Here is a 21,361-nt window from a genome sequence, read left to right as displayed (position 1 = left end):
CTAGCTAAATGTGGCCATTGCACATCCTCTGTAGGGCTGCTGTGCTCATTTTCTCTCTATCCACACTTCCTAGGTGGAAGGGAGGAGGATGGCTGTCAGCATTCAGGGATGGAATCTTGTCTCTTCTGAGTCTGAGAGCATAGTGAGGTATGGTATACCTATCAGAGAAAGAGAGAGTCTTCTGTTCCACACAGGGACACTGTGTGTCAGGCATATGTGAGAGACCTTATCTGATTTAATTACAGAAGTTATCATATGAGGGAGAGAGACTACACTCCATGGCTGTATTTGCCTTCTGAAATTGTGTTAATACTCCCATAAATTTCTGGTAATTTACAGTATAAAAAGGATATTACTATTTGCTAGCAACCATAAAAGAATGAAAGAGTCACATAAAGCGGTTTGATATCTCTGCTTTAAAATAGTTGAGTGTTATTTTTCAGGTTTCACACGCAATCTGCATATGTGACAATAGCACCCCAATTACACTAACTATAAACAGTTTTGTGATAACAACCTGTCAGCTCTGGTGGTGGTAATTACTGTCAGTACTCTGAATGACAGGACAGCCAGCTTTGAGTTAGGTTTTCATTGGAAGCCTTGGAATCAGCCTAAGTCCTTTTGGTACGAGGGTGTCTGGTTCTCCAGAAGCCGTTGTTTCCTAGCACAGCAGATCTGCCTTCTTCCCCAAACCCTGGAAGATGTTTCCAAAATCAGAGTGCTCATGACGTGTGCTATAATGACAGCAAACAGTTGTTGTTGAGTGGAAAGGAAGTATAATGTCACAAAGCACTTTCCAGATGTATGTTCTAAAGGAGTGGTCAAGCAGCATCTGTCGCATAGTGATTGTCAGACATGGTTCTTGTGACATGCTTCAGGAATGGCGTTTGGATAGCTGACTGCAATCTTCGATAGAGTAAGTACAATAACTGTGTGCGGTGTTGATCAACTGCATTTTTGTTTCTCCTAGCCTGATGAAAGATTATTTTTTCAAGCCACCCATCAATGAGTTCAGCTTGAACTTCCTGGACCAGGAGCTAGAGCGATCCTACAGGACCAGCTATCAAGAAGAGGTGTGTTTCCTCTTCTGTCTCTACTGGAGAAATCTCTTGTTTGCATCAAATAGTTCACTATCAGCTTTGTGCTTGTTGGCAGTCTTTTTTTTTTTTTTAACCCCTCAAGTGACAGGAAAATGAAGCCTACTACTGATTTCTCACAATCTGTAAGCCTGAAACAGCATTTGCAAGTGAACTTATCCACACAGAGAGAAAACTCCCGATCTTCCTGGGCTCCTTTGTCTGGCATCACTGGCATGTCATTTCCAGGCCCCTTTGCTCCATGCTAGCATTGTCCTCATTTTCTCCCTCCTTCCCTGAGACTCCCTAACTCCACACATGTGGCTCTTTGTTACATTTATCACACCACCCTGGCATTTCAGATCTTGTCCGTCTCCCCATTAGGCTGTGAGCTCCTGGAAGGCGATGTTTTGTGTCTTCCCCCAGCAGCCTACACAGAGCCAGGCCCAGAGGAGGCTCTTGAGTGGAAGCATGAGCATGTCTTACTATCTGTTGACATATCCATGCTTTCATCTGCTGTGGCTTCAATCCCTGCCTGTTACTTCTGTTATGAAGCCAGCTGTCACACACCCTGAAACTGGGACCTAGCCATTCAGTGGAAGCTTCCAGAAAAATGGTTGTTGTGCAACAGCCTTTACAGACATCAGTCCATAACCCAGGTTTCAGCCTCAATGTGCAATATGCTTGTGAGAACTCACTGGTTTGTAATAACTTGCTATGTGACCTTGTGCAGTTTCCTAAGTGCTTTGTGCCTTAGTTTCCTCATTGTTAAATAGGATGGGAGAGGTGGCCCACCCAAAGCACTTACCACCTGTGCTTGGTCCAGGGTGGACAAGTGCTCAACAAATGTTCGCTCTGTTTTCCCTCTTTTAAATCTGACTCTGTGGCCACCTGTTGCAGCTTCTGTTCATGCCTCCCATCTCCCCACTTCTGCCCCAAACAGGTTATCAAGAATTCTCCCGTGAAGACTTTTGCCAGTGCCACCTTCAGCTCCCTCCTGGATGTGTTTCTGTCTACAACAGTGTTTCTGATTCTCTCCATCACTTGCTTCCTCAAGTATGGGGCTGCCGGCACGCCTCCCCCGCCTGCTGCCCTGGCGGTCTTCGGCGCCGCCCTGCTGCTGGAGGTGCTGTCACTCGTGGTCTCAGTCAGGTAAAGGCCAGCCCGCCAAGCACTTCTCCAGCTTTTAGTGTTTAGCTCCCTCTGCTGGCTCAACAGTTTATGGCTGCACAGCCTGGCGGCAGTTCTGCCAACCCATCTCCTGAACCGAAGGCCTCTGCAAGCTTATTTCAGGGGTCTGGTCCTCCTTCCCCCAGTCCTGCTTCTAAGCATCCTCCCTCACAGGCCCCAGCCCTTGGCACAGGTGGGCATCTTCTTTACCAGAGGGTCAGTGTCCTCTGCCGCCCCTTGGCTGCCAGCCAGTCCCTGGATCTCCTCCCTTGGAGACTTAAAAAGAACAAGTTGGAAGAGAGGGAGTAAGAAAGGGAAGAGAAGCAGAACAGAATCATAGAGGGAGTAAATGATGGGCAGCCACCTGTGGATCAGCGGGTGCCTCTTCTAGATGTATGAGTGAAACTATAAACCCTTAGAAGAATTGTGAGTGTCCATCTCCTTGAGCCTGGGTCAGGCAGTGGTTTCTTAGATATGACATGAAAAGCACGATCAGCCAGAGAAAGGAGATAACCTGGACCTCATCAAAATGTAAAGATTCTCAGTTCCAAAGAGCACCTGTCACTTCTCATGCCACAGTGAGGGAGCCTGCAAGACAGGAGAGTATGTGCCAAGTGCATCTGCAGTGAGGTCTGATATCTAGAATGTAAGCTCGGTAATGAAAAGACAAGCAACCGATTTAGAAATGGACAGAAGATCTGCATAGACAGCAGGAACCTATCAGGAAAGGTAGGCCCTCCAGACCCCTACTCATCCTGATATTGGGGGTTCAGCCCAGCACCTGGGGAAGCTCACAGCCACTCTGAGTATTTTCGACGAAGTATGAATGCACAGGGTACTCCATTCTCAGCGCCCTCCCCCCGCTCCCCCACCACCGTCTGCCTCCTGGGCACTGTGACCATGCTTCAGACCTGTCCATGTCAACAGGCAACCAACCTTCTGGTGATTGCCCCAGAAGCTGGAAGTGAAGCAGAATTGGGAAGGACAGCCCTGACCTTGAGTTTTCTTTTTCTTTTCCTTTCCTCGCCTCCTCTCCTCTCCTCTCCCCTCTCCTCCCCTGTTCTCTCCTTTTCTTCTCTTTCTTTTTTCTTTTCTTTTCTTTTCTCTTCTTTCTTTCTTTCTTTCTTTCTTTCTTTCTTTCTTTCTTTCTTTCTTCTTTCTTTCTTTCTTTCTTTCTTTCTTTCTTTCTTTCTTTCTTTCTTTCTTTCTTTCTTTCTTTCTTTCTTTCTTTCCTTTGTAATTTTATTTATTTATTCATGAGAGACACAGAGAAAGGCAGTGGGAAGAGAAGCAGGCTCCATGCAAGGAGCCTGATGTGGGACTCTGAGATCACACCCTGAGCAGAAGGCAGACGCTCAACCACTGAGCCACCCAGGCATCCTTGATGTTGAGTTTTTGCCCCTCCTCTCCAGCACCCCAGGACAGGAAGCAACAGCTCCGGGTCTGCTCTGTGGCTTCTGAATGCTAGTCCTGTGCCACCCCACTTTGAAGAATATAGGCTGGACTGCCCTCCCCTCTCTTCTCATTCCTATACCCCTGCCCCTACCCCTCTGGCTCTTTGCTGAGGGTCTTCTCTGGCTTCTAGAGGCTTCACACTTGACCCCTGTGCCTCCTCCAGGTTGATATAACTACAGGGTACATCCTCACTCTCTACCCAAATTCCCCACCAGGATTGAGCTGCGTGACACATAGTAAGGGATTTCTCGTAACCCAGCCCTCCCTATGGGCCTGCCCTTCAAGTCTCAGCTCTGTACTCCTTGCTGAGCTGCCTGAGACCCCTCTCAAATCAGCTCTGCTTCTGGAGAATCCAAACCAAGGCATCTTCAGGTCCCAGTTTATCTTTTCCTTTTTAAAATCTGCTTTATTGTGATAGAATTCACGTATGAGAAATGCAGTCATGTAAGTGTATAATTCATTGATTACTAGTAAACCTACAGAGCTGTGCAAACATCACCATATAATTTTAGAACATTTCTATCACCCCAAAGAAAACCTGGCACCCACAGGTGCAGTGAGTCCCCTCATGCCCACGCTCCCTGCCCTGGGGCCAGCTTTCTGTCTGACACATGGCCTATGGCTAGATAAGGCTCTGGCTCTCTTAGAGGCTGGCATTGTCTCCATTCCTTTTCCAAAGTCCTTTACGCCATTGTTCCCTGTTCCTCCGGACCCACTTCTATAGAATCTGATCTAACTCCAGTCTGGAGAGTGCAGAAGGCTGCAGACCACAAAGGTGTGAGGCTGGCTGCACCCAGGTGGGTGGCCTGTCACATGTTCTGCAAGTGCCTTCAAAATGAGGTGGCCACTGCTCCTGAATGGCTGGTGTTGTGACTTTAAAAGTCCACTTTACCCATATCATCAAAGCCTGGAAGGGGCTGAGAACTTGATGGAGTTCCCTCTTGTCACGCAGAGGGCATATTTAGGATTCCAAGTCAACAGGAATCTATGCTGCAGGATATGTGGGTGCTTCAGGGGGGCCTGTTCTGCGGCTACTATGGGGGCCAACCTCAGGCCTGGCACCTCCTCCGGAAGCCTTCCTGCATCTTGGCTCGTAGCCTGTCTCTTCACTCCCCTCATTTTGTGCCAAGCCCAGGCAGGCGTGAGAATGGTAGGTCTCATCTTCAGAGCTCTGCCGTTCCAGGGACCTTCGTGGAGGGCTTCCCAGTCCTGCCTTCTCCCTTGGAACTTGGCCCCCTCTGTCTCCTCATGGGGCTTATGTATTCTGCCTTCGAGCATATTTGTGGTTATTCTTGGAAATATTCCCAGGACTCCATTATCCGTTAAGTGTCAGCAGGCCAGAACTATCCAGGTCCTAAAAAGGTCAGACCGCGCCTGGCTCGATGTGGATAATGGCTGAGATTTGGGCTCCTTGTGGAGATCAAGCACATGTAGCTAGTGGTCGCTGCACTGCAGGTGTCCCGGACAGAAGGTGCAGGCACCTGGGTGTGTAGCCAAGAGCCTTGAGGGGAACTTCTGCTGTTGAAGCTCAATAGTGGCTTCTGGCACTTCCGGAGGTGAGGACAGTGGGCCTGTCTCTTCTCCTGCTCCATGTGGGCCTGGCTTCAAAGAGGGTCTGTGTGCATGGGAACCTGGTGCCCCCCCCCCACTCCATCTCCTGCTGCTGGCATCCAGGTACTAGCCCCTCACTTAGCCAATACTGCTCTTCCTTCTAAACAAGAGTTTCTCAACCCCATGTACTTGCTCCCCGTTCTTTATGAAAATCATTCTGTGATCTCCACATCACTACCCTGAAATAAAGCCTACTTATACACACAGTCTCAGTAGGAGTTGATGAAATGCTGTCACTCCAGTATGAAGGAGAAAGAGCAAGAGAGCTATTCAAAATAAAATATGTAGTACTTCACCTCATTTTTGCCAGGACACCACCATCTGGGAAGTCATAACAAAGCCATCAGCTGCGTCCTCATGTGCACCATCACATAAATGTGCCAGCTCCACATGCAGACCACTAGAGATGTGCGGGCTTGGTGACACAAGCGCCATGTGCCAGGTTGCAGCCTGTGATGTGATTTCTGAAATGCTGAATGAGCCTTGGTGAGGTCCCAAAGCAAAGAGGACTTCATTCCTGGAAGATCAGCTTGTGTTAGCACCACCCAGAAATACTTTCTGTTTGAAAACAAGACACAACTAGGCTCTAGGCTGAGGTCATTGTCAGCAGGGTTTTCACCTCTGTAGGTGTCCAGGGAGCATGTGGCAGCCTTGATGGATGCAGGACAAGCCTCCCTATATGTTACAGTGGGCCTCTCATCCCTAGCTCCTGTCCACTAGATGACAGCAGCACCTTCAGTCCTTGTGGCAACCAAAAAGTCCCTGACAAATTCCCAAACACCTGCAAAGCACCCCCCTGGAGACCTCTCACCCTAGCAGCCTGGGACAGTTAATGGTAACCTCTCATGGGTGTGCTTGGTCCTTACATCTACTTTGAGACCCACAGAAGCTCATGCTTGGCTTTGTAAAAACACGTGTTATCAGGATGACACATGACCTCAAAATAAGGTGTGATGGGCCGAGCAAGTCCAATTCACTTGCTGTCAACTGAAAGTGAAGGAGGCAGGGACTCTTCCTGCCCCCCTGCCCCATAGGTAAGAGTCGGGAGCAACGCTGGTTGGGTCTCCTGCCCTCATCGTCCTGGGCAGGCTGACCCACCGCCATTTCTCCTTTCTCCCCTCATCCCAGGATGGTGTTTTTCCTGGAAGACGTGATGGCTTGTACCAAGTGCCTCCTGGAATGGATAGCTGGCTGGCTCCCACGCCATTTCATTGGGGCCATCCTGGTGTCACTCCCTGCCCTTGCAGTCTATTCACATGTCACGTCTGAATTTGAGACAAACATACACGTAAGTAAAGGCCTAGTGACTTTGTTTATGGGCTTTCCAGGATGCCCTTGTTTTTTTCTTTTTAAATAAGCCTGATGTCTTAGGACAGCAATTTAAATATAAGAGGTAACAAACTCTTCATCAGCACTTTGAGCTTGTCTTCTTAAAAGCGTTGGCTGGGACAGAGGAACAGGCAGGGAGGGTAGCATGCAGCCTCTCTAGATGCTCAAGCCTGTCACTTACCACAGTCAAGTAGAGATGGGTATGAAGCTGCCCTGCCCAGTTCACATGTCCCCTCTCCAGCCTCCCCTGCTGCTCACCAACCTCCAAATCAGTTATTTTCTTATGCATTTTACAAAGCAGCATCTGTCCCACATTTCCAGATGAGATACCGTGCTTACCTGTTGAACTGGCAACAGCGAGGTGACTGCCCCTAGTCCAGTTGCTCTTGGTCAGGGAAGGAGCTTCCAACTTAAACCCCATGAAGAGTGAATTAATGCCCTTGTGGAAAGTTCTACTTTCGGTGAAAGTGAGTGTAACATGAGCTACAAGGCAGGCTGACAGCATTTGATACTCTTAACACCAAATTACACTTTCCCTGGCATGTAGCAGGATGACTGAAGGAAGGCTTTGTAAAGGTAACCACTTACCAGTGGTGGTTCTCAAATGGGTGGCCTACCTTCCTTTACTCCAGAATGACAGATGCAGTCTCCACACCTCTGGAGGAGAATTTTCATGCCAGTGCAAGCTTGTAGCCTAAAGCTCTGGACTATTAACCCAGTGATTTATGATCTGTCCCTGAAACTGCCAGGTACTTTGTGATATCCATGGTATTTTTATATTGCAAGAAAGATAAGTAAGTGAATCCTTTGATGTCAGCATGCTCAGCTGGAAGCGAGGCCAGGGGCGCACATGGCAGGGTTGGATGGGTCAGTAACCACGCCGGCCCCTCATTGCAGTTCACCGTGTTCATGGGCTCCGCTGTCCTGATCACCGTTGTGCACTACTGTAACTTCTGCCAGCTGAGCTCCTGGATGAGGTCCTCCTTAGCCACCGTTGTCGGGGCTGGGCCCCTGCTCCTGCTCTACATCTCCCTGTGCCCTGACAGGTACGTCGGCCACTGTCGTCTGCATCTGGCACCCTTGCCGGCTGGGGCACCCTTCCTGACCTCACATGTCTCACATCCATGCCGATACCCTCTCCCTCTCCTCTGCCGGCTACTGTCACAACATGAAGTGGTGTCCAATCGTACAATGTCAGCAACTTAAGGAAATGTCTGAAGACTAATATGTAAAAAAGAAAAAAAATAATTCTTCATGACATAATATGTATGTGCCTATAGACATCCTTGAGGGATTACCCCTCGCCCTGGAAGACAGTGCAGTAGACACATGCTTGAACTTAGTATAATGGAGAAGTAGGACCAGAGCCATTTCATACGAGATGATCAAGAAACAGAAGAAGTAGAGGCATAGGGAGACATGAAAAGCCAAAGAGGAAGCTGTTCTAACCTCATTTGAGTAAGAATAACACACCCAGACAGGTTGTAGGTTGCTGAGGAGAGGAAGTGAAGAGGTAGGTGCTCTTTGCATGTGGCCAAGACCTCATTTATAAATATGGACTCACTCTTGTGACTTGTGTGTCATGACATAAAATGGAGTGATGACCAGTCACTGGAAATACATCTTTTATTTTGAGGTCCTTCCACATATTGAATAATACTTTCAGTTCCTGGTATTCAAATGGCCTTCAAAATCCTTGCACTGGTAGGTGCCAAGGTGTAGATAGGATGGCGTGGGAAGAGAAGGGGTCTGTGTGAAAGACCCCAGAGATAGGAGCAATTCTTACTGTTGTGCTACAAAAAAATTTAAAAATGAAAATGTATAGGATGGCAATGATATATATAGGATATTAAAATGTATAGGACGGCAATGATAATATATAGGATATTAAAACATCTTATAATAATGAAATCCAATAAGATCCTTGTCTTTTATGTGTCCTACTAATTGAATCATTTTTGGTTCTTAGTGTTGTATAAATAGGTCTCAAAATGATTGTTGCACATTTGTATTTGGTTTTGTGGCTATTGGCTTTTTTCAACTAAATATATAGTTGGGGATACAGTGATATGTTGGAGAGAATAATGCTCACAGTGAGTGGTTCAGAAACTTTAGGATAATGTCTTAAGGCCATTAAGCTTCTGTTTCTGTAATAAACTTCGCCTAAAAAAAAACTTCGCTTAAATATTGGACTTTTTTGGGTAACTGCTTTATAAAAACATTTTACTGCTAGCACATATTAAAGAATGGCTTCTTTATAATTACGATGGGTTTAGGTTTGCAGGATATTTCAGCTACACAGGGCATTCCTTCATCATGCCTTGCAGGACATCTAACATTCCTGGCTCCTCAAATTATTATGACAACCAGAAGGAGCCCCAACATTTCCAAGATGCCCCCTAGGAATGGCATTACTGCTGCCGAGAACCATTGCTTTAATAAGTTCAGAAGTAGAAAATGATCCGATTTGTCACAATATCAAGTATGAAACCACTGTAGTGTATCTTTGGGTATTACCAAAGCAGTCGTCGGTAATGGACAGAGCAAGCATCCTTCTCCTCAGTAAGACTTAATAAAGTAATGACGACATGAAAGACACTCACATTTCCTGCAAATTAAGATCAAAAGGGAATTTTAAGCAGAACTATCATTCAGCATCTGAAAGGAAACTTTAATGAATAAATTACTTTAAACAGAACAAAGCATGCATTTCCCTTTCTGAAGTTATGGCCATCTGGAATTAGGGTCATTATGAAGCTCTTTCCCAAAAGCATGGAATTCATCAGTCTGCCTTTTAACCTTCTAAAAGAACCATCACAAATACCCCATCAGCCAGTTTGTGGTCATTCAGTCACTGGTGCGGAGCTTTTCCACTTAGATCAGGAGGGACCAGAGTGATGAGGGACCAACTCCATCACCTTTGCCCAGAACTCAAAAAGCAGATGTTGGGGTGTGGCTGGCAGCTGAATCTCCCCTCTACCTGGTACTTCTCCCACTCACCTGGTCATCACCACTGAGCCTCACAGGATAGGAAGCATGGGGAATGGGGAACGAAAATCCAGACAGGCCTCCTGTGTAGGAGAAGGGACTTCTGAGAGCCATGCCAGCCTTGCAGGGGGACATGGAGACATGGAGAAGGACAGTGTCACAGTCATGCATGGGCAGGGAGAGAAGAGGACACACAGCCTTAGAACAGTGTCTGTGCTGTAAGCTCTTGCTTTCGTTCCTTCCCCATGAGGTCATCTAACACCCCCTGTGATGATAAAAGCCACTCCGAGCTGTCCCCTTGCTTGTGCTGCCTAGGGGACCTGCTTGCAGAAGCTGTGTAAGGTCCCTATTGGCAGTGAGTGGGAGCCAGTGGATCTAGCAAACCAGGAAGTATAGGGGTACAGGGTTGATCTGCCCACCTGGGGGGATATCAGGTGCAACAGGATCCCAGAAGAAGCTGTGGGGGATATGGGAAGGGTACTGGGTCACAGGTCCTGCCCCGACACCCAGAGTTTTTTATTGTATGTGGTTTCTGTGCCTCAGAACTGGGATTTGATTGCTTTGGGCACCCTAGTAGCATAGTCTGGCTTCTCAGGTCCGCCAGTGTCTCCAGCAGTTCCTAAATCAGTCCTTAGTCAGTGGGCATCACTGTTTATCATGACTGGTTTCTAGCCTGTGGGACCATGTGGGTAAGTCCTCACTGTCATGCGAATGCCTTAGAGACTTCTTGGTTTTGCTCTTTGTGAAGTCCTGTTAGCTGCATCACTGTCTCTGTGGGCTGTGATTTTTAGTTAACACATAATATCAAATTATAATAAAGAATTAGCAATCGTTGTCTGACTTAATCTACACATTGAAAAAAGGAAATTATTTAACTCTTCTCAGTTTCACTTTATATAACACCTTGTTTTTTTATAATAATATTTTTCTGCATTTTAATTTCAGTTCCATAGTAATTTCACACCTTGATGCAGGACAGAATTTCAGGTAAGCTTTTAACATCATGCTTATGTCTGAACAAATGAGGGCAACTATATGAGTACTGTTTCTTTCTCAGCTTCATAAAAAGCAGTCATATCTTGAATAAAAATAATTATGTGTTAATTCTTAAAGGAATAAGTGGAAAATACCTACTTGTTGAAATACCAAATCATAGTTATCTTATTGAGAAAATGAATGATTGTTAAGAATATACTAGATTTGGCTTCATTTTTTTAAAATTTTTATTTATGATAGTCACAGAGAGAGAGAGAGTGAGAGAGGCAGAGACACAGGCAAAGGAAGAAGCAGGCTCCATGCACCGGGAGCCTGATGTAGGACTCGATCCCGGGTCTCCAGGATCACGCCCTGGGCCAAAGGCAGGTGCCAAACCGCTGCGCCACCCAGGGATTCCGATTTGGCTTCATTTTATGTAAGACTTCACCAGGTTACAAAGGAAATCTCTCAAATCTAAGAAAGTACTTATTTTAATTTCCTAAAATATTTTGAAATTTCTAATTAGAGGTTTGAAATAATAAATGTTAGACTCTTGCTTTACTGTGAACGTCAAACTAAAATTTAAATAGAAATAACCATTAAATTATATAAAACTATATAAAAATCTAGAAAAAATAGAATTAGTTTGCAAGCCTCTAAGACAGAGATAACTTTCCAATCTTACAAATAATACAGAGAACCACACATGCACAGAAATAAAAAACTGATTGACACATTGATGGGGTGGGAGGATTTAGGTGGAGAAAAGTAGGTATGGGCCGTTCCACGAAGAGCTAAGGCCCGATAAAGGACAAAACCAAAAAAAATTCACAAGAGGAAATGCAGGTAGAAGGTAAAGATGTTACTACTGAAATCATTGCACATTTAAACAAAAAACTCCTTGTGGTCTTTTCCATCGGACCTTCAAGATGTTAGAGTGTGAATACCCAGGGCAGGCAAGGGCATGGCACATTCATACAAAAGGGGGTATTTGCTTTGTTAAGGTACCAGGCAGTTATACGTATGGTTTATTTCTCACAATGATTGACACATTAGGTGACTTTGTCCTCATTTTCCAGATGAGGAAGCTGAAGTTCAGGAAAGTTAAGGAACCCATCTATGGTCTCACAGCTAGTCATCAGCAGTGTTTAAACCCTGGCCTCCCTCACTACCAGGCCCTGCTCTTTCTGCCATGCCTCGTTGCTCCTCAGAATGGTAGATAGTTTTGGAAAGTAATTTGATGATCTACATATGTGTTCATAGCCTTTGACCTAATAATTCTATTTTTGCTTATCTACCGAGGGGATAATTCAGCATATGATAAAGGCTCACTTGCCCAAAAATGTTGATCACAATGGCTGATAACATTGAAAATTCATCAGCAACTTCAGTTGCAATAAAAAGAAATGAATTAAATGATGTTCATGTACTCAGATATTGCCACTGTTAAAATGCAGCAATAAGGAAAACATTTATCATGTGAAATTGCATATGTCCTGTATTTCATTATATATATATGAAAAAAATGTAAGATATGTCATAGTAATGACTTGGTAGTGAGTGATGAATGATTTTTTTTCTGTTTATACAATTAAAAAATTAAATCTCTGTGGACATATAGACACTGGGAAGGAGAAATAAAGTATGTAACAAAGGCAGACTACAAATTTGTTTCTTTTATGATCACAACTAAGGTATTTAAAAACAAAACACTTACCTTTTTTAAAAATAAGCTTATTGGTGAATATATGACATGTGCACAAAAAAGTACCCAAATCACAAGAATACAGCTCAATGAATTTTCACAAGCGGGTACATCCCATCAACTGCCCCTCGGACCAAGAAACAGAACATTACCAGCACCCCAGCCCCACCCTCTGTGTCCCAGCGTGGCAGCTCCCCCAGCCTCGCGTCTGTAGGCATAGATTTTACATGGCACTGAAATTCACTAAGATGTTAACACATTCCATGTTCAGCTGGTTGGGACCATGGGTGATCTTTGTTTTCTGTTTTTCTCTCTGATTTAATCCCTCTTCTCCATGATAATAGATTATACTCTATTTTACTCTTAACTTCCAATTATGACTTGACGTTCAGCTATTAAGTCATAAATTGACTCTTGCATTTAGTCCCATAAAATTCCTCTTTTTGGAACTGACTTTTGCTATTTGAACTTAGGAATGGGACCACCATTGTTGTTCCTTCTGTAGTGGAATGAGAAATACAGGTTATCGATGGGAAGTGATTATCTTACCTGCTTGTTACAGATCTCTGTTGCATGGCAGTCCGTTGGGCACTAATCATAAATCTGTGTATTAGGATTCCCCTTCTAAACAAAGATGAAAGCAAACCTCTCTCACACTGTCCTGTGCTCCACAATTCCCCTCCCCTGTCCAGAGGATCTGTCCTGTGCCCCTCTCCAGAGTCGGGCCACACTACTGGCCTTGACCATAGGACAGGGAGGAAAGTGAGCAGCTGCCCATTTCCACCGCAGGGCTACAAAATCTGGTTGGACCATTAGGATGATGTTAAGCCTTGGTGATGTCTATTCATAAAGTGGGGTGTTCCTCAATATCACCACTTTGGAGAAACAGAAAGGACACCTCCTAACCCAACAGGATGGGCTCACACAAGACAATACTTACTGCCACCTGTTGCAGATTCTGTCTCTACTCTCAAGCCAGTTAGAGGGCTTGCAGGGCTAGACACAAATCTGTTTTGATCATCTAAAATAGTTAATTGTTTAGTACTTGAGATTCATGATATGTGTTGCCATTTGGCTAAATGACAGTTGGAAGAATAAATAGATCTGCTGTGTCTTACCATGGAGGCCTTTTTTTGGTTCCTGGCTAACGGGGTCAGAGTCATGGAACTTATGGCAGGGGTCCCCAGGACCGCCCCCAGAACCAGGAATTTGCTAGGAGGATTCAGGACTCCACACAGAGTCGTACTCATGGCTGTGACTTATTACAGTGAAAGGACACAAAGCAAAATTAGCAGCAAGGTACATGAAGTAGAATCCAGAGGAAACCAGATGCCAGCTTTCAAGAGTCCTGTTCCCGTGGTGTAATCTAGGATGTTCTGAATTCCTCCAGCATTGAGTTTGGACAGTGTAGGTGAAGTGTTGTCTCCCAGGGGAGCCTATCAGAGACTTGGTACCCAGGGTTTTTATTAGAGATTGATCACATAGGCATCTCTGCTGGCATGGACCAAAATTCCAGACTCAGAAGTCACATTCTAGGCACAATAGGCCCTTCTTATCAAGGAGAGGGGTGAGAATCTCCCCAAATCCAAGATCCTGATGCCAGCCTCAGACACCCTTGCCAGTAGGCCTTTCTATGGGTGGCAGCCTCAGGCCTGCTGTGTTAACTCCTTTCTGCACATAATCTGAGGCCAGTAGGTACTTAACAATACTCTAGCCCATCTTCAGTTTACCCATAAGAAGATTGAGACCTAGAAATCTTGCCCAGGGTTCCAGAACTCTGTAGTGGTCCAGCTGAGACAGTCCAGGGCTTTTGTGACCATGTTTCACAGAGGACCATTATGGCCAGATTGGTCAATTTCACTATTTTCTTTAATGTCCTTAAGTCATAGGTAACAGTAAAATTATTAAACACCCTGATTACAGAATCGAGTTTTCGGTGCCATGGAGCTGTCTAAACTGAGGACCCCACCATTTTATATATAATTTTATTCATAGAGTGACTTGGCCCATTGCCACCTGAAACCTAGATGCCTGCTCTGCGTGCTTTAGGAGCACATCAGGGCCCAAAATTTATGTGAACAGAGCAACCACTGCTTTGTAAACAAGCAGAAGAAAGAAAAGAAGGAAACACAAGGCTCATTAACAGAACTTACCTCTGGATGGTCCATATGGGTGAATCTTCTTTCTATGTTTTCCTCTAAATATCTTCTGATGAGTATGTAGGATTTTTAAGTGGAAACATTACATCTAAATAAGAAGCTTTCAAAGAGACTTGCTGGGGGTAGTGGTGGTCAATCTTCAGTCACAGCTGTTGCTCATCAGTACTGTCCAACTACAGAACAGCCCCCCCCCCCCCACCGAGAGCAGGCTGTTATTAGAAGAAACAGAAAGGAGAAGCACAATTTGGAAATTTCTAAAGGAATCGTAAATGTGCAGTAGTTGAAGTGACTCAGCATTTCCAACTCCAGTAGCTTATCCCGCAGACAGATTCCTTTCTCTGCATAGGGTCATGCCGGCATTCCCTGGAGGTAAGGGATAGACACAGCCCAAATGCCCAGGGTTAGAATCTGGTTGTTACAGCATATCCATGTATTACAATTTCTTGCAACCACAAGAAAATCACAACTTTCTCATAGTAAAGACACTTATTTTGTACCATTTTTAAAATGCTGTTTGAGTTTCTTACAAGGTACTACTCTTAAAAGTATATATATTGGGGTGCCTGGGTGGCTCATTCGATTAAGCATCCGACTCTTGATCTCAGCTCAGGTATTGATCTCAGGGTCATGTGGATGCCTGGGTGGCTCAGCGGTGGAGCGTCTGCCTTCAGCTTAAGGCGTGATCCCGGGGTCCTGGGATCAAGTCCCACATTGGGCTCCCTGCGAGGAGCCTGCTTCTCCCTCTGCGTATGTCTCTGCCTCTCTCTCATGAATAAATAATTGAAAACTTTTTTTTAAAGTATAATATTATTTGTAAAAATGTTAACACTACCTTAAATGCCTTTGATAAAACAGAACTAACCCAGTAGGGAGATAATGGTACATTAGTGGACTTTATACAAGTAAACAATAGATAATTTATATTCTTTGTAAAATTATGCCTCTTTCAGAACTAAAGTTGGATTAAGAATCTAAAAAATGAGTATGTCAGAGAATGTTAAATTTCTTGGGTATGATGATGGTAGTGTGGTTACATACGGAGATGTCCTTATTCTTAGGAGACAGGGACTGAAATATTCAGGATGGAAGTGTCATGATGTCCGCAGCTTACCTTCATAATGTTCATCAGGAAAGCTGTGTGTGCACACGTGTGCATTGACAGAGGGAAAGAACAAAGCAGCAAAATGTCGGCAATTGTTGAATCCAGGAGATGGGTGTACAAACGTATTACTAGCCTCTTAACTTTCCTATAATGTTTAGAATTTTCAAAACAGAAAGTTGGTAGAAATGAAAAGATTTTTAAAATCAAGGAGCTAAAGACTCCTGAAAAACAAAGCAGTCACCGAGTAGTTACTCAGAAGTCAATTTAAAAAGTCCGTGTTTATCTCTGCACACCTTAGCCAGCCAGCTAAACAGGATTGGGTAGCTTTGTGGCTGTGGGTCGTTGACACTTTGAGCTCCACAGAACTTGGTGCAGAGCACTGGTTAACTGGGTGTTTCAGAACCTGCAAGTCCTGAGCAGCAACCTCTCCCTTAAAAGATGCACTTAAGAAGGCATGTCCTTTCTCTTCTCTTTATTCTCCAGTTCCGAGGGGAATCCGTGCAATAGTTCCTTGCCGCGTGATGGCAGAACCGCCAGCCTGATTGGCCAGGAGGTGATTCTTGTCTTCTTTCTTCTGCTCTTGTTGGTCTGGTTCCTGAATCGAGAATTTGAGGTCAGCTATCGCCTGCACTACCACGGGGACGTGGAGGCGGACCTTCACCGCACTAAGATCCAGAGCATGAGGGACCAAGCTGACTGGCTGCTGCGAAATATCATCCCCTACCATGTGGCTGAGCAGCTGAAGGTCTCCCAGACCTACTCCAAGAACCATGACAGTGGAGGTGTCATCTTTGCCAGCATCGTCAACTTCAGTGAGTTCTATGAGGAGAACTATGAGGGGGGCAAGGAGTGCTACCGGGTCCTCAATGAGCTCATCGGGGACTTTGATGAGCTCCTGAGCAGGCCGGGCTACAGCAGCATCGAAAAGATTAAGACCATTGGGGCCACGTACATGGCTGCCTCCGGGCTGAACGGCGCGCAGTGCCAGGATGGCAGCCACCCGCAAGAACACCTGCAGGTCCTGTTTGAGTTTGCCAAGGAGATGATGCGCGTGGTGGATGACTTCAACAGCAACATGCTGTGGTTCAACTTTAAGCTCAGGGTCGGCTTCAACCACGGGCCACTCACAGCCGGGGTCATCGGCACCACCAAGCTGCTGTATGATATCTGGGGCGACACCGTCAACATCGCCAGCAGGATGGACAGCACAGGGGTGGAATGCCGAATCCAGGTGAGTGAGGAGAGCTACCGTGTCCTGAGCAAGATGGGCTACGACTTCGATTACCGGGGGACAGTGAACGTTAAGGGCAAGGGCCAGATGAAGACCTACCTATACCCAAAGTGCATGGAGAGCGGGGCCGTGCCACAGCACCAGCTGTCCATCTCCCCCGACATCCGAGTCCAGGTGGATGGCAGCATCGGGCGGTCTCCCACAGATGAGATCACCAACCTGGTGCCTTCTGTACAGAACGCGGACAAGATGTCTCTGGGGTCCGAAAACAATGTGCCGGCCAAGGACACTCACCTGTCCTCTAAGAGGCCATGGAAAGAGCCTGTCAAAGCCGAAGAAAGATGTCGATTTGGCAAAGCCATAGAGAAAAGCGACTGTGAAGAAGCGGGCATGGAAGAAGCCAGTGAGCTCACCAGGCTCAACATTTCCAAGAGCGTGTGATGCAGCACCTGTCGCTGCCACGGTGCTCTGCTCCTCGAAACACAATCACATCTGTACTTGCCTGTTGTGTGTTCGAGCGCCACCGCCTCCATCCCCAGACATGGTGTCATGTGGTCATTGCCCTGACGTCTGTGTGCGCCACAGCTATTCAGGGCTTGTTCCCATCTGTCTCTTTGCTTTTTCTCCCCTGGAGCCCTGTCCTCTGGGTGTGACCGTTCAGCAGCATGGAGGAGAACAAGTGCCTTCAGGGGCTGGCTGTGCCCTCGCATCTGGGGACAGAGGCCACCCATGGAGATCGCAGCATTGGGTATTGCTGGACTTTTAAAACAAAAGCTGTGGTTAAGATATCATTTTTATTGCTTTTTCTCACAAGACACTTTGGGTCTTTGTTTTTTGTTTTGTTTTTGCTAGTACAATGTTTTTGCGGTTTATTTTTTCTGTATACATAATAGTGTTTTCCAGTGACCTGACCTTTCTATGTAAACATGTACACGCACACACACTTTCACTTATGAATCTGAGATCAAGTGCCAGTAACTCTCTGTGAGGGGAGGGGGGGGCGTGGGCTGCGAGCAGCAGCCAGCCAGGATGGCCTGTGCCCTCCCCACCTGCGCCTTCCAGAGCACCTAGGCCCTTGGGGCTGTGGGTGCACCGCTCCCCAGCCCCGCAGCATTAGGGCTTTCTCCATGTGCAGGCCAAGATTCTAGATGCTAACCAGTAGCAGAGCCTGTGAGCCCAGGCCTCAGGTATTTAAAAGCCGTGTTTCATTTTGCCCCAGAAACCGAGGGGTCTTCCAGCTGGGAGCCGAAGGGGTTTGTCTTTGAAGCTGAATCCTCTGAGAGGGAAACTCAAAATAAACGTCTGAGGGTTGCATTTATTTATTTATTTATTTATCAGGAAATGTGTGTTTTGGGGAGGAGCTGCCAAGTCATTCTGGCGAAGGGACATAGGCTGGGGAAGCACAGCAGAAGGATGAGAAGGGACATAGGCAGAGGGCACAGCAGAAGGATGAGAAGATGTCCATTAGAGCTTTAGCTGCTTTGGGTCCCCCCCACCCACCAAAAGGGGCTGAGCAAGACCTGAACGGCCGTGCCCTGAGGCTGACTGGGTCACGGTGGATAAACCTAATGAGCACTGCTGCTTCTATCCTGTGTGCAGCAGATCCGTGCCTGTGGAGCCTCCCTGCTCCAGGGGTCGAGTCAGAGCCCTGCTCCTGGGAGGCAGGAGGCCTGGGCTGAGCATAAGGTGGGCAGGCAGTGCCCGGGGGGCTTGGCTCCCACACATCCGAGAAGCTCCTCATCCTTTGCTGTTGTTGGCTTGTGCAGGACTTCTGTGTGGCAGGATGGAACCCAGTGAAGTTCAGCCCCCTTTAGATGGAGTTCTCACACTGTGTGTAGAGACACAGTCATCCGCATGCACGTGAGGTGTTGAACCAGGGCAAGCCTAGAAAACCTAAGGAGATTCACTTCTGGGCCCCTGTTGGTGATCCTGCCTGTGATGTTTTGCCACATTGAGTCCAGAGTGTATATAGACTTGAACTCAGGCTAGTGTTGCCCTGCCGTAGGCATTGTTATTTTCAAGGTGACTCGGTGTACAGTTCACAGGATAATCTGAGGACTAGCTCCTTCTCTGTTTAAGATCTTCACTGGCATACTCTGTGCATTTTCTTTTCGCTGTTAAATCTCTGTATAACTGTCACATCAACATCAAGTCCCATTATCAGCAAACCCCTACCATGCCCCTCAATTCATACAGAATCTGCCATTTCTGGCATCAGGAAATACTGATTCTGATTGGCCAGCTCCCCGGGAGGACATGTATGGGATGGCCTCCCAGCAATGCAGCCATAGCCAGGATCTTGATGTCCCAGGGAGTCGAGAGCATTCTCACTAAGATCTTCCTTCAGATTTTACTGTCAGTTTGTTGGTCTTCCAATGCTGGAGGAAGGATGGTGTGACAATACCTCTTGCTTCTAAAGAATGTATTCTTATACTGCAGGATTTTTATTTTTATTTTAAAACACTACCTGACACTGTCCTTGTCTGTAGGGACTGTGGGCATGTTAGGGGCTTCTCCCATCAGTGTTAAGGCATGTATTTGAGTGTGATCCTCTCCTTTTGCCTTCTGTCCTCAGGCTCTTTAGCTCTGGCAGCAGCTAAGGGGCTGGGTGGTTGCCGACGAGTCACCTGTGTCTCTGCTGTTCCACTCAGAGGAACAAGGTCCATCTCTGCACATGCTTCCTCCCCAGCACATTGTCTTTTTTCTTCCTCTCCTGCAAAGATGTTTGTGATTCCTGATCCTGGGAAGCCGCAGATTGCAGGGAGATGGTCTTAACATCTGGTGATCTGGTCCAGCAGTGTGCAAATTGGAGCCTTTGATGGATGGCTCACCCAGAGTTTCAAATTGTCTTTAAAAAACACCCTGAGCCTTCCTAAATAACCAGTACAGATGTTCTCTCTGGGCCATTAGGCGACTTGGGTCCTTCCCAGTTCCCTGCCCTGAAGCATACCTCAACGCAGGACCACAAAATCTCTGCAACAGAAATGCTGTGCATCCAACTCTGTTGGCATTGAACAAATAGTCACTGAGGACAGGTCCCTAAGCAGCGGTTCAAGTGCTACCAATACAATGGATGTGCTCTTCACAGTGGCAATACCTCCTACGAACTTAGGTCAGGAAGCAATACTTCAGAATTGAATGTGTGTAAATAGTCGCTTTGAGTTGCAATTGCTGTTTTCTTCTTGGCCCCAAGTCAGATCGAATTATACGTGTGTGTGTGTGTGTGTGTATACACACACACACACATAATTTTATCCAGTGCAAACAAATGTACAGCATCAGTTATGAAGCCCTTAAGTAGCTTGAAGAGTCACACCGATTATGCAACACCTGCACGCGACTCCATTAACACTGACTCCGCTCACGGAGGCAACACCTGCACATTTGCACACGACACTGAGAGCCAGAGGGCCGCGTGCTTCCCGCTACGTGGACTGTAATAATTTGTAGTTTCCAAAGATCTGTCTGCGTTTGCATTTCTAGATTTTTGAGGTAAGCATTTTTTGGCTGGTTGTTTCAGAAAATCACATCATGCCTAGAACCTGAAATTAAATTAACAAGAACCAACTGTTTGCATTTTCCATCTTTCCTTCACTCTGCTCTTTTTAAATTGTTAATTCTTTCAGAATGCATCCACTCAAGAAATGGATATTAAAATATTCTAAAATCTAAATATTTGATGCCTGGTATTTCCTCATTGAAAAGATCAGTAACACTTCAGAAATTAGGGCACTCCTTATTTCCTGCAACGTGTGGCTGAAATAAGATTTGCTTTTCTTTCACATCATGACTTTGAACACAAGGCAACTAACACAAAACAACCCTATTTATGTATGTGGTTTCTTTCTTTTTGTTTAATGGACATATCTGCTACAGTTAACTTCAGTTGAAAAATATTTATTTTTATATGGAACTTTTTAAAAAATTTTAAAAGTTGCAGGACAAGTTTTGCGTGCAGCGACACCCCTGCTTCATTAGGCCTCCTAAATAGTTATTCCTGCAAGGTCTCAGAAGAAGGAATTGACCAAGAAAATAAAGCAGGTTTTCTGAAAAGATGTGCCCACATAGCCTGTCCTTGCAGTTCCTGGGGGTGTCTGCGTGGTGGGGGGGGGGGTCACAAACGCATTTCAGAATCCTTTTAAAGTCACAGAGCCCCTTCCCAGAAACACATCCATGCCATTTGTATATATTCCAGGAGCTCACAACACCTCCAGATCTGGAGCAAAATTATGGATCTGTTGGGGTGTAGAGTCTCCCCCCCCACCCCCGCAAGGTTTTTCCCCGTGAGTGCAGTATTTACGAGCAACTTCAGAACACAGGATCCTCTTGTAGACTCAGCAAAAGGAGATGAAGATGTGGTTTCCCCAGTCCTTGTCCATCACCTCATAGGGATCATCCAGCTTCTAGGTGGTTCTCTGCTGGAAGCTGGTGCCAATGAGGGCGCTCCTTGTTGATTTGGGCGTCCTTCCCTCCTGAGTCCTAGAAACCTTGCTGGAGGTCAGGGAGTCGTGGTCTGTGCCACATTGGAGGTCTCATGAGAACGTGGATCGGTCTCTCTCT

The 21,361-nt window shown here is 46.0% G+C and overlaps 1 protein-coding gene across 1 annotated transcript in view; it reads left to right on the top strand.

Moving 5' to 3' along the window:
- The window catches only part of ADCY9 (adenylate cyclase 9), a 121,642-nt gene extending 101,168 nt beyond the window's left edge, over positions 1-20,474 (top strand). The window contains exons 6-11 of the mRNA XM_055339961.1: positions 971-1,073; positions 2,020-2,228; positions 6,441-6,600; positions 7,539-7,687; positions 10,575-10,616; positions 16,054-20,474. Coding sequence (XP_055195936.1) covers positions 971-1,073; positions 2,020-2,228; positions 6,441-6,600; positions 7,539-7,687; positions 10,575-10,616; positions 16,054-17,242 — 1,852 coding nt within the window. The 3' untranslated portion in view covers positions 17,243-20,474. The remainder of the gene's footprint in view (positions 1-970; positions 1,074-2,019; positions 2,229-6,440; positions 6,601-7,538; positions 7,688-10,574; positions 10,617-16,053) is intronic.
- The last annotated feature ends 887 nt before the right edge of the window (positions 20,475-21,361 follow it).

This window comes from Nyctereutes procyonoides, unplaced genomic scaffold (genome assembly GCF_905146905.1).
Source record: "Nyctereutes procyonoides isolate TBG_1078 unplaced genomic scaffold, NYPRO_anot_genome, whole genome shotgun sequence".
NCBI lineage: Eukaryota > Metazoa > Chordata > Mammalia > Carnivora > Canidae > Nyctereutes > Nyctereutes procyonoides.
The sequence above is the reverse complement of the archived record's forward strand: the minus strand, read 5'-3'. Positions and strand labels throughout refer to the sequence as shown.